Raw genomic sequence first — 13,161 nt, forward strand, 5'->3', positions numbered from 1 at the left:
ATACACCATCCCTGTTCTCAAACCCTGTTTTTTTTTTTTTTTTTTTTTTTCTTAGGCACATATTACCCATAACATCTTCTACAGTGTTGTGTCAAAGTGATGTGCTGGCTACCATATCGTCATAGTTACGTAAGAAAACACATTTTTTTTTTAGACAATGTTCAGGTTCCTGGTTTAAGAGGAGGTAAAAGTCCATAATAATAATATCACTCTGGCTCTTTTTCTCCTGAAGTCTCTAATTGTGGAAGGGTTTCCTCTTCCTCGAGAGCTGGCACCTCTTTTCTTTCGTCCAGGCCGTCGGCCAGCTCTTCCTCTTTGCTTGCTTGCTCCTCCTCCTCCTCGTCAATGGCTGTGATCGGAACAGTGGGGCTGCTGATGCACTTTGGGTCATCATTCCCGGCCCCCTCCTCCTCCTCCTCCTCCTTCTCCTCCTCGGAAATCACTTTTTTCCACATCTCGTGGTTTTCCAAAAGATGCTGCATGATCTGGCAAAACACTTTCCTCCGTCTCACCTTTTTGTTTTCTTGTTGCTCTGTGAGACACAAAACATACAACCCTTAGATAAAGCTCCTAATGATGTCGATGACTTTGAAAGAACTAGTGCAGTGCCCGTAGGAAGTATGTATTCCTGTAGTGGGAGCTGAAGAAGATTTTTCAGTTATGGCCAAATGAGGCTGTGTGTGAAGGTTGATCGTACAAAGAGGTGTACACGTGTAGTGTTAATATACAACGTGTATATTGGGTAAGACATGGATGTACATTGAGATATAAAGAGACATAGAAATAGTTATTTTAAGAAAAATAAAATGATGTGTGCATTGAGACGTAGTAGGTAGAAGTATGTAGAGAGCAGTAGGCTATTCGCGACCTGTAGAACCGCGTGCATTTTTAAAACAATCCCTCATGGTAAAACGGTTTTGTCACAATAAAATACTCATCAATCCTTAAAGTTATGATCTTGTGCACAATGTCTGTACAACAAACACATTTTTTTTTTTGACACTGTGTTTGCATTGTTTTAAAAGTAGCCTGGGGGGGAGGGGACTGTGCTTACTATGAAAGACAATCCTGATGGCGCCCCTGCCTGGTGTAGCGTGATAAATCAGCCAAATCAAGGATGTACACCATCAAGCCATGCTCAACCCATATCCAAAATCTTATGTCGATCTGACTAACGGTCAGCGAGATATTGCTGCTCTTTTGTATATGATTGCTTTGAAACGCACTTGTTTATATTCCTTAAGAAACAAGATTGATATACGTGTATGCGCCATTTAGATATTAATGTTGGTGCACATGGTGAATAAGGCAGAGACGGGACTACTTTGCTGTGGCTTCACGTGGGCTTTGAACTGACTGACATGTGAGTCAATATGTGAGATATTACGTGCAACGTCAATAGTGAAAAGGGCGACATACCGGAGGTGTCGGAACTTGTTGATACATCCTCGTCTGCTGTATCTTCCGCTTCCTCTTCCTCCTCGTCTATATCTTCTCCCTTTGACTCTTCTGGCTCCATCTGTGTCTCTGGCGGCTCGACCCAGCGCCCCGGCATGAGGGCAGCAGAGTCGTAGGAGGAGCACAGGGGTCCGACTATGTGAGTGATGAACGACTCCTGGAGTTTGGCGAGCTGCGGAGCAGAGCGGTCCATAAATGGGCTGATGGGAAGACCCAGGCTTGCTTCTTCATCACCCTGGAAGTGTACACAAAATGACAAAAAATGTATATTACAAGAGAGATATTTTCCCCATATTTGTCGCTTCAAGGCAATAACAAACCTTTTTAAGGTTTTAAGGACATTTTAAGAGCAAAATCTATACAAATTTGTATGAATACAAATTTTTTTTGTTTTTTTTCTGGTGATAATAGTTGTTAACGTCATCAGTGACCGAGCAAATGACAGATAATAGATTTACTCACTGCACCCATGATAAGTGCAAAAAAATAGGTAAAATGTTGATTTGTTGTGTTTTTCTTTACCTTGTGTTACTTGTTAGAAATGCAAAGTTGCAAAAACAACAAAACAACACGGGCATCGTCTTTATTAATTTAATTGTTTTGCCACGGTTGCACAGCATTACACGTGTGTGAGCTCGTGACAACGTGACGTAGTTTTCTCACTCCGAAACCGTCTGTATCACTGAAGATGTTCAAACTGAGATATACAGTTTGTCCCTCCCTCCCTCCCTCCCTCCAATGGCAGGCACAAAAAGTCCCAGACACACCAACTCTGAATACAGCCTCCTGAAAGTAGGTCAAGAAGACTACAAATAGAAAAAAAACATCAATGGCCGATCCGCAGATATCAATCACACAAAGAAGACGTTCTGCAGGGATCTGCCACGGTACTGTGCTTTGAGTCTGCGACGTTGTAACCACAAGTTCCACCATTCCACCACATGGACATTGGCTGTGTGTAACAAATGCAGGTTTTGCATGGGGTTTGTAATCAGAAACATGCCGTTTCTTTCCGTGTCACATTTTCTCGGTATGATCCCATGTTTTAATCAGTGAGGGTGCATTTATATTCTTTCTGGTATTGTCTTATTATTATCTCCTTATCTTAATTAAGCTTAAAAAGGCACCCACTAGAAAATAGTGATATTATTTCACAGCTCAACATGGTTCATGCACCATAGTGTCCTGCTTATAGGACATACACGTCTGCCTATTAGCATCCGACACATTTAACATGTTTTTTTTTTTGTTTTTTTTTTAAAGAAATACTGGTCTGATATTTTTCATTGCAATGAACAGTTATGGATACACCTGCACTGTGGTTTACAAGTCTCAAATTAGTGCTATTCAACTTGCATGTCATGGCTAGTGATCATATCTGTTTGGCTGATCAGATCTTATATTTATCAAGTTGAACACTGAACCAATTGGAGCCATTGTTAGTTAAGAGGAGGATTTGTTGCCAGGCAACAGTAGTTTCTGACACATTCATGAGCTTGTCGATTATGTGGTTATTCTGATTCTGAGTCTGACCTGCTGCAGGGTCACTGGTCTAGAAACTACAGTCCTGTCATACAAAATCACCTAGTATATTCCTGTTCAGGCAGGTGAGCCAAAGAGGTAAAAAAAAAAAAAAAAAAAAGACTTCTTTAAAAGCTTTAAAATTACATTTTAAATCTTAATTATATGTAAAGTTTTCTAATTTATAATCACATATAAGGTTTCGATGGATTTTCTCTTTAAACACTTTCCAAAAAATGTACAGTTTTGGTCATGTCTAAAATATAACCATATAGATACAGTATGGTTACCAATTTGTGTGTCAATGTGTTCTAGCTACAATTTCTGGAGTCTGACACAATTCCATTATTACCTTACTGTGTTTTAGAAGAGACCTGTGCAGTGCCCGTAGGAAGTGTGTATTCCTATAGTGGGAGCTGAAGAAGATTTTTCAGTTATGGTAATGCATGATAAGGAACGTAAAGGCTAACATAGCTGATAGCGGTCCCGTTGACAGTCACAACATCTAGCTACGCTAATGCTTATCGAAAATGTAAAAAAATTGTGTTGTGCCTTATGAGGTTACACAGTGTTTGTATTATGTTAGCCCTACGCTAACATTAGCAAGATGCAAATTGCTTTATAGATAGGTATGGGTCTATATGATATGACATTTGGTGGGGTCTGCCCTCCTTGTGTATGACAACTGGGGGCCATGCTTCCAGATTGTAGAGCACAGTGATATATTTTTTTACAACAAAGCAGATATATTTAAATGTTGTAAAACATGTGTTGATGAATCCACCTGAGCCACAGCTTTTATAGTTTCAGATAATTCTTTGCTCAATGTCTTTTAAAAATCTGTATCTGCGACATTTGTATATCATGAGATCGTATCTGGGTTTTGTAAGATGGTGTTACATCCGTCTTTAACTTCTTTACAATATTAGATGACTGCTTCTTTTTGAGCTGCACTGCTAAATACTTCTGTGCTTGTTTGAGAGTGGCAAGCAGCTTGGAAGTCGGTGCTCTTTCATGTTGTTGTCGAAGAAGCCTCGTGTTGTCTTGTGTTTCAGTTTGTTTTTGCTCCCCTTTTCTTTCTCTTGGATCTTGAATATGAAATAATAGGGCCGCGCAAGTATGCCTTGGCCTCACAAAATAAACAGGAGCTGTTCTGGGTTTATAATTCGTATCTCGTAAGTAACTAAGCCGATTGAAAAAGACGGCCATTGGTGATATCTTTTATGTCTTAGCACTTAAAAGAAGACAGGACCTCCATGAGGAGAGGATTTACTACAGGACTACTGTGTTGGACTGTGAGAATGTATTCACTCATGTATTACACTCCCACAGTCTCATGAATGAAATCCAAATGCAAAAGGTGATACGACTGAAGATTGAGAAGGAACGTACTTGTTCGTAGAACTCGTTGACGATCCCTTCTGTCCACTGCAGGTGCAGATCCTTACACTTCAGCGGCCCGTTGACATCGGCCAGCTTGATGCACATCTGACACACCAGCAAGCGGTCGTTCTCGTTGGTCCAATCGATTCCAGTCACTCCTTCATCGCCCACCTGGAAGGATGCACACAGTCGGGTATGTACAGTATCATGTATGAGGCGGGCGGGGACAATCTAGCAGAAAATACTATAGCTGCATGGTGAAGGCATGCGATGGTTTACCTTTGCATTGAACTCTGTGAGGAAGTCAAAGTGCTTTTTGAGGTCGGTGGCCAGGATGGCTTCAATGACCAGAAAGCGGAAGCGCTTGAACTCCACGTGTTCGAGGTTTGCGAGGAAGTTGTACTCGGGCCGAGACATGAAGAGGTTCCAAGCTGCAGCTGCATGATGGTTTTCCAAGACTGATCGATCATTGTATAGGAGAGCCTGCAGTGGCAGAGGAGTACGTTAAGATAAGTTGAGCAGCCACAGGAGTTTATGAGGGTCCACGATTCTCAGCTCAACATGTTGAAGTGATTCATTCTCCTTGGTCAGTTGATGAACACGAAAGCAGATTTCAAAGACGATGAATACCAGGTCAGTTCATTAGATGTATTTTGCAGTAGGCTGGAGGTCTTTTTTGTGGAAATGATCAGATGATAGCTTAGGTCGGACACTTATTAGTAAAGTGGAATTAAGTCTTGGATATTTACTCTTTGGTTGGTGCAACTGAAGTTGCAGTTACGAATCGGGTCAATCAGCACTGCGTTTATTTACCTGTGGTGCACTGGTAGCTACTAGAAAGGCATTAGTCCTTCCTGGATGGTCGTAGTCGTGCATGGCAGCAGCTACATACAGAGCCATCAGCTCCAGGGCCGGGATTAGGCCACACAGGAAGCCATAGCCTTCTTCCTCCACTGGGTTCATCTTGGACACCAAGAAGCCTGTGGCACCGGGTCTAATGCCGTTCTCTGTGTCTGCAAGGAAAGAACGAAAGAGCACAAACTAATCCCGAGCCAAGTATTGTGGTCTCTGCGAAAAGTGCTGACAAATTCAATTATTAACTACTTAACTTAACTCGCAACTACTTGATGGAATCTAACAAATCAGAGCAAAGGTAGAGATTTAACCTCCTCACCAGTGTGTATCCCGTTCTCAGTCAGCAGGGTTGGCAGGCCTGGCACAGGCTGAGTGGTGAGGAACCAAACGGCATGCAGCACGTCAGTGGCATGGATACGATTGTGATCTGTAAAACATGTACATGGTGATTCACGACACTGCAAGGCAGCATCAGGAATAGCAAAACTTAGCGATATCTTTTTCCTGATTAAAACATAACGAAAAGTGTGTCCATTTGCTACTGAAGAAATATCACTTTGAAATGGTGGCCTCTGAATAACAAGCCCATTATCTTAAATATATATATGAAACACATATGAGAATATTAATTTTTATGTCATAGTGATTGTCCACTATACAAACATACGCAAGGGTAATTGACTTCCTGTTATTAAACCCTTCAAACTGTGACACACTGGACCTTTAATGAGTTTAAACAGGCGTGTGATTAAGTAATAAAAAGTTATAAATAGAAGGAAAAACACGAGGAAATAGAAAACATAAAAATAAGATTATAATATAATAATAATAATAGTGTGTATAATCTGTAAACAGGAGAATGTGAATCAGGAGACTCGTAAAATCCACACGATGCAAAAACAGCACATTGAGCAGGGACAGATTTTCCTGTTTTCTTAGGAAGTCGACATGATGGGCTATGAAAAAACTACACAATAAACACACATAAATACACTTCCTACCCCAAAGTGGTTCATATTTTGAAAGTGGTTACTTAAGCTGTAGTTAAAAAAAAGTAATTTTATTGTAATAAAACAAAACGACGACTACCAATAGTTCTTGTCAGGTTGAAATTGCCGTTATGTATAATAACATATTAACGACACATCAAAATACCTTTCATCTCATCACATTTAGTCATTTAAGATTATTTTCATATACAAATACTAACATTTGAGCTTCAGGAAACTATATATAAATGTAAAGCAGGGAGTGGGCCTGCAAAGAACATGGTAGTAGTGCTGCGTTTCACTGATTAAGCAATACACCCACCTTGTGGCAGATAAAGGTATTGCTGACCATCTACGACGAGTTCAAACAATTTAAACAATTTAATAAACGTGGGAGTGTTCTACTCACAAGGGATGTCCCGATATCCGTTCTCCAAAGCATGGAAGTAGTTCATGAACTCCTGCACTGGAATCCTGAAGATCCCAAACAGACCTGTGTCCTCAAAGAGCCGATAAGAAACCTGGAACACATGAGGACATATACTGTCACCACTAAACTTCATCATCATCAATTATTCTTATTAATAACACTCGTCTTGGTTTCACTGATTACCTGACTGAGGACGCAGCCTGTCTTGCTGTGAGTTTTCTCCGCTAGACTGAAAATGGGAAAGTTCCAGTTGTTGACTTGGCTCATCAGAGGCTCCAGCCCTGGCATCGCTGTGTTGTCTTGGGCTAAAATCAGAGGCTTGTCCTATCAGGAAGAGTCAGGATTTACAGGAGAAAAAAAGAAAGGCAAATGTGGAGCTTATATAAAATACATGTCATCATTTTAGCTTCTTATTCGTCATAGTTTGATGGACAACAGACACATTTCAGTCTCCTACATGATTTACAGACATAACTTTCATACTAAAGTTTACATGAGAGGCTGGTTCATGACTCATGATGGTTGGAAATGATGACGTTTCCACAATGTGATTAAATCTGAATTTACCACAGGTATTAATCTGACTGCCACACTATTGTCTTGATGTGATAAATACTACTAAATAGTACTAAATTGGCATTTTAATGTGTTTACGAGCAGATTTTGAAAAAGAATCTTACTGTTAAAATGTTCTGATTTGCTCTAGAAAACTACAAAATGTCTTGTTGATGCCGCATTAAGCCAGTTTTTATCTTTATTTAACCATTTAAGACCTCAGCCTTTGCTTATTTTAACCATAAAAGGGGCAGAAAATGTCCTGTGAGTAAGTGCTTTTCCCCTTTTTTTCCAGAATGACTTTAAATATCGGGCATTTATTTACAATTTACTGCATGTTAAAAGTGTGTATTAATTTAACATTAAGAAAAAAATATTTTATTGAGAAAAAACTAATTTAAAAAAACAAAACAATACATTTGAACAGTATAAAACATATCGTTCGCCTAATAGCATCGTTAGCATAATAAATAGCATATCACAATTACCAAAAAAAAAAAGGTAATTGTGATATTAGGCAACTATGCCATTAGACACGATAAAATAACGTGCAAAAAGTCAAACTCTCTCCTCTCTGGTGACAAATATGCTGATTCTTCAGCTTCCTGCAACAGCGCAAGTGAAATTACCGTAATAACCACATGTTGGCTTTGACTTGCAAAAACTCAGCTTTTCAGAAACAGTTAGAATATTTCCGATAGCACAAACCGCTGCGTAATTACGGTAACGCAAAGTGCGCTTGTGCGAATGTGTCATCTGCGATAAGCTTGGTGTTAAAGGGTTAAATATGTATCTATGTGTATACCTCTGGTGATGGCAGGAGCGGATGAAGAACCACGCCCTCTGCTGGATACTCCCTGCTACCTTCCCTGGCTTCAGACGACTTCTTGCCACTTTCTCCCTCCTCGTCGTTCTGTGCAAAGTCGCTGCTGTCACTGTGGTTGGTCTCGTAGGTGCTGTCGTAGGTGCTGTCGTAGTCTGACGACGCCACCACACGCTCATCTGCGGAAACGGTACGCGTTTTTAGATGTGTGGGATTTGATCGAACTGGCATCTCGTGTTGTTTTTGGCGGCCTTTTAGTCTAGTCTTTGTGTCAAACTGTCATTTTGGTTTGAATTATGTTTTAGTCGCATTCATACTCTTTTTAGTTGACAAAAACTTAGGACATTTTTGTCTCGTTTAAGTCGATGAAAATTGTATTTTTCATCGACTGTCTGTCTGTATCAATCAGATTAACATCTGGGAGCAAAATACAGTTTACAGATTATTTATGTGTTATTTATGTCAAAGGAGAGACTTCTGCATCATTACTATATTTCTTTTGCAGGCAGTGAAATTTTAATTCTCATAACTGAATATATTTGTCAGACAGTACGGCACATGACATATGGCTGGGTGTTTTACAGTTGAGGCAGTGAGGAAAAGTGTAATCCTGAGTGCTAGTTCAGAGCTTGAAGACTGTATCCAGCTGTTTACCTGGATGAGGTATTCTGTCTCCTTTGTCAACAGACTCTACTCCGAGTTTTAGGCGGTTGTTGAACGGCCTGCCACAGCTGAGAGAGACACAGCAGAGAAACATTGACATGTACAAAAGTCCCTGACCATCAGCAGGTTCGATGGTGATACAGCGGCACCAGAGCGTTTTAAGATGTTTTGCAGAGTGTGACTGGATGGTGTGTTACCTGCCACAGAGTGACGGAGGCTGCCAATGAGGCGTGGTGGAGCTTGGGGCGCTCTGGCTGTGAGTTAAGGCTCTGTGATGATTCTTGGGGGCCACAGAGACAGGGGCCTGCTCTGTTAGTGGCCCCGCTGGCTCAGGAATCTGCACTGAACACGTCTTTATTGTGGGACTGGAGACGGGTGTTCCCTGGACTGGAGGAGAGGGGCACGGAGAGCCTGGCGGTGAAATGTTGGAAGGGGGGAAACCTGAAATAACATATTAACAGTTTAAAAAAAAAAAACAATAAACAAAACAAAACCTTCCTCGATTGAGAATTGGCTCTGCACACACCTGGTCTTCCCAGTGGTTTGCTGTAGAGGTGGTTGAAGGTGACGGAGGCAGCACAGGAGGCGGACATGGAGCGGCTCTTCGAGATGGTCATCATCACTGAGTTGTTCCAGGATTCACTGTTTTCATATAAGGAAAACAGCGAATCACTGTCATGCTGCTCTGTGACAGTTAGCGAGGGTGTGACTCCAACATTACCTGTCTGGGGTGTGTTTGATGCTGGCTGTACGGTCTCGGCGTAAAGGACCTGGTTCGATGGTGGGCAGGCCTGTAGCTGAGGTGGTTGTCGTCCATGTTGATGAAATTCTCCTCAGCAACCCTGGAGGCAGACTCCGCCTGATACGCTGTAATGCAGATGCAAGAACCAGTGTTGGAATGCAACAAAGTACTGTACTTAAGCATACGACATTTACGTATTTGTACTTTAATTTGTTATTCATATTTCTAGCAAATGTTACTTTTACTCCACATTTCCTCTAAGTATCTTTGTTACTCGTTACTACCAACTAAAATCAGAAGAAGAAGAAGAGTTGGTAAATGGTTATTACAGTTTTACCATTCCCCCCGTCTTTCACATGGGATTAAGTGTCTCGCTCAAGGACACATATAGACAAGGGATTTGAACCCACAACCCTTAAAGACAACCCACCCTGTCACTGAGCTACCATGGCTCAATCCTAAATCCTCACTTTTTTTAATAGTTCTCCTTTTATATCAGAACATTTGACAATTAAGTACAGTAAACGTCATATACTTTAAGACTTTAACTTAAGTGATATTCTGAAAATTGACTTCAACTTCTACCAAAGTCATTTTCTGATAAGATACGCATACTTTTTACTCAAGTATCCCTTTAAGGTACTTCATACAAGACTGGCAAAAACAAATACATGGATACATGTAAATGACAGGCTGGGGCTTTAGCAATTAATAATTTAGCTTTACATCACTAAATGAATCATCATATTGTTTGCAGATGACGTTCACTTCCCCTTGGGTGTGTAAAGTTTGTTGTAAAGCCGCATGCTAAACTAATGTGTCAGCTTGAATCTTCAAGCTTGCGTTTCCATGACTTCAGAAGACATTGCATTGACTTACATTCATTTCCTGGAGACTTACTCTAACCTTAGCCATGATTATTACTGACCTAAACCTGACACTAATTTTGACCTCAGCCTAACTTTAAAACATGTCTTCACCTTAAAATTTTGTAATGTACGTAACACGGACTTTGACTTTTGGATTTTTGTCTCTATAAGGAAAAGAAGTCCCCATAATGTGAGCATGTAAACAGATTTAGGTCCCCACAACATAAGGAATACCAGTTACACACACATACAACTGTTTACAATACAGTCGAACATTGTTGCTGTGCAATGCTTTGTGGTTCGCTTCTCCTACAGTGAAGGGAATCAAATCACAGATTTCAGAGAGAGACAGAGATGGTAATCAATCACTGTGAAGATCATGTCTGCTTCTGCGATGCTGAATTGGATTATTTTGTGGTAATGCAGTTTTAAGTGCAGACCTGAAACAGTGTGCTGCATTATTATGCAACAATAAACTAAGCTCACAAAAATAGAAATAGTCTTGATGTTCACCGTGATGGATGACTGCACATTATGTCTGTTACTTTATTTCTATACTATAATGAATGGGATGAAACTGGTAATCGGCCCGTGCCTAATCCAATTACTGTGCTGTACATACAGTAGCAGTTCTGGCAGTGATATGAAATAAAATACTGTTAATCCATGCATCTGAACGTGGTGGAATGTCTGGATGCTGCTATAAACTGGACACACAGCCAGAGTAGCTTGAGATGAAAGCGAGTAAGAGACACAAAAGGAACCCTGCAAGAAATGACTTCTGTGAGATTCAGTAAAACCTGCTATTTCTGTCCTTACTTCAAAGCCAAACAACAGAACTGAATTGCTTGAGCTGCTTCACCAGTTTTAACCCGTGGCCTCATGCAGACTCACATATTCCCGATGAGCTGAACTGCAGCCGCATCTCATTGAGTTCCTCTACATCTACATGGGCTGAGCATTCAGGCAGCGTTGAGGCTGCTAGTCACTTTCCTGCTCTGCTATTCTGCATTGCATCACACGCTTTATTTAGTTTCCTTGCCACCTTAAGTGCCTGCATACATTTTGAAGCACCGGCCTTGTAAAACATTAAAAGCCCTCGGGAAGACTGTGCGTCATTGTTAGCCACATTAAAGCGCCATGCTATGCCAGCAGTAAAGGAAGGAATGAGGGTGATGCATGCAGGCAAGCAGAGGTGTACCTGTGTGTGTATTGTGTACAGTCTACAGTACATATACATATCTATATATAGATATACATACATTTGTACATACAGTATGTACATATATATGTATATGTGTATATGTATGTATATATATATGCATATGTGTGTATATATATATATATATATATATATGCATATGTGTGTATATATATATATATATATATATAAATATATATATATACTATACATTCTGTGTATATAGATATATATACAGTATGCACATATGTATACATATGTTGATATATATATACACACACACATATGTATACATATGTTGATATATACACACACACACATATGTATACATGTATATGTATGTATATATATATACATGTATATATATGTATATGTATGTATATGTGTATATATATATATATACCTTTATTCCTAACTGTCATGTCTAATAAATATATTTATTTGTGTTTATTACCAAAGTTTTTATTTACCATAATCACTTGAAATCTATTGACCCCCCTAGAGTCTGGGTTTAGAGCGAACTTTTGCATTTGTTCGTTGTCTTTCCTTGCTGGCTTTGTCTGTGAAACAGAGCGTAATAATTTGTCTGAAAATGTTAAAGCATATTTAAAGAAAAACACTCCAAGGCTCTGGAGGCCTCCATGGCTACAGATTTATGTATCCATGGATTATCCACGCTGCGCCCAGAGGGCACTGAAAGAAGACGAACATAGCACATATTATGCCTCGTTTCGGAGCTGTTTGACGGTAGTAGCCCCCTACCACGTTGGAGTCACTGTTGGTGAAGTTTTACCAAAGCATTCTGTGTTTCACAGACAAAGCCTCCAGTATATTATTGTATGTGTTACATATTTAATCAATTCTAGGTTATCCATGGATACTCGATGCCCTTGTAATGTAGGCTAATGAAATAGGCTGGAACGCAAAAGTATTGGGAGGAAACACACAAGTTTACTCGAGATATGTTCCAATCGTGACACTCGAAGGGTTCTGTATAAAAGAACATAACAGAGTTGAGAGTTCTCTCTCCATCTCCGGTTGTAGACTTCACTGGCATTTTCTTTCTCTCTGTAGAATTCAGCACAAACTACTGAACTACTGATTTTTGACAGGCCATTTATATCAATCTGTCAAGCTGTGCTGGCACACATGCACACAAACACACTCACACGTGTGAATGAAGTGTTAAAATCCCATCTCCAGCCAGCAGGGGCACTGCTGAGTATGGGCTTTAACACTCACACACTTCCAAGTCCCCACTTAGCTTAATATTTAAAAAAAAATCACCAGAGCATCTTAGACAGGATTTTAGCTTGTTGCATGACAAAGAGGGGACCTGAAAAACGTCCCCTGTTCAACGTGAGTCCCCTGTTTGTTGGTGTGTGACGACACCGAAGTTCGCTGTTCTACTGGTTGCCAAGTACACACACACAGGTGACACCATTAAACGTACTGTTATTGTGAAGAGAAAGTCGAGCCAAATGCAACAGAGACGTAGCCGCCATGTACATGCGACACATTCAGAGTTAATCAGGCCTAACACCGCGTCCTTTCAGAGCATCAAAACGTACCGACATATTTTGAAATCACAAAACTTGCCTGGTACACAAAATGTGTTACAGGTTGGCACACTCGTTTTTGTTACCTCTTTAGGACCTTCACTGACATATAC

The 13,161-nt window shown here is 40.3% G+C and overlaps 1 protein-coding gene across 1 annotated transcript in view; it reads right to left on the minus strand.

Moving 5' to 3' along the window:
- Positions 1-206: 206 nt before the first annotated feature.
- The window catches only part of LOC310925390 (cGMP-inhibited 3',5'-cyclic phosphodiesterase 3A-like), a gene marked incomplete at both ends in the record, with an annotated part of 50,016 nt that continues 37,061 nt past the window's right edge, over positions 207-13,161 (minus strand). The window contains 13 exons of the mRNA XM_083887338.1: positions 207-532; positions 1,420-1,693; positions 4,372-4,533; positions 4,642-4,845; positions 5,176-5,375; positions 5,537-5,644; positions 6,616-6,727; positions 6,820-6,960; positions 7,997-8,193; positions 8,669-8,745; positions 8,875-9,118; positions 9,204-9,319; positions 9,399-9,544. Of these exons, the coding sequence (XP_083743464.1) occupies positions 207-532; positions 1,420-1,693; positions 4,372-4,533; positions 4,642-4,845; positions 5,176-5,375; positions 5,537-5,644; positions 6,616-6,727; positions 6,820-6,960; positions 7,997-8,193; positions 8,669-8,745; positions 8,875-9,118; positions 9,204-9,319; positions 9,399-9,544 (2,307 nt within the window). The remainder of the gene's footprint in view (positions 533-1,419; positions 1,694-4,371; positions 4,534-4,641; positions 4,846-5,175; positions 5,376-5,536; positions 5,645-6,615; positions 6,728-6,819; positions 6,961-7,996; positions 8,194-8,668; positions 8,746-8,874; positions 9,119-9,203; positions 9,320-9,398; positions 9,545-13,161) is intronic.

Source organism: Microchirus variegatus (genome assembly GCF_963457635.1).
Source record: "Microchirus variegatus genome assembly, chromosome: 3".
Taxonomy (NCBI): domain Eukaryota; kingdom Metazoa; phylum Chordata; class Actinopteri; order Pleuronectiformes; family Soleidae; genus Microchirus; species Microchirus variegatus.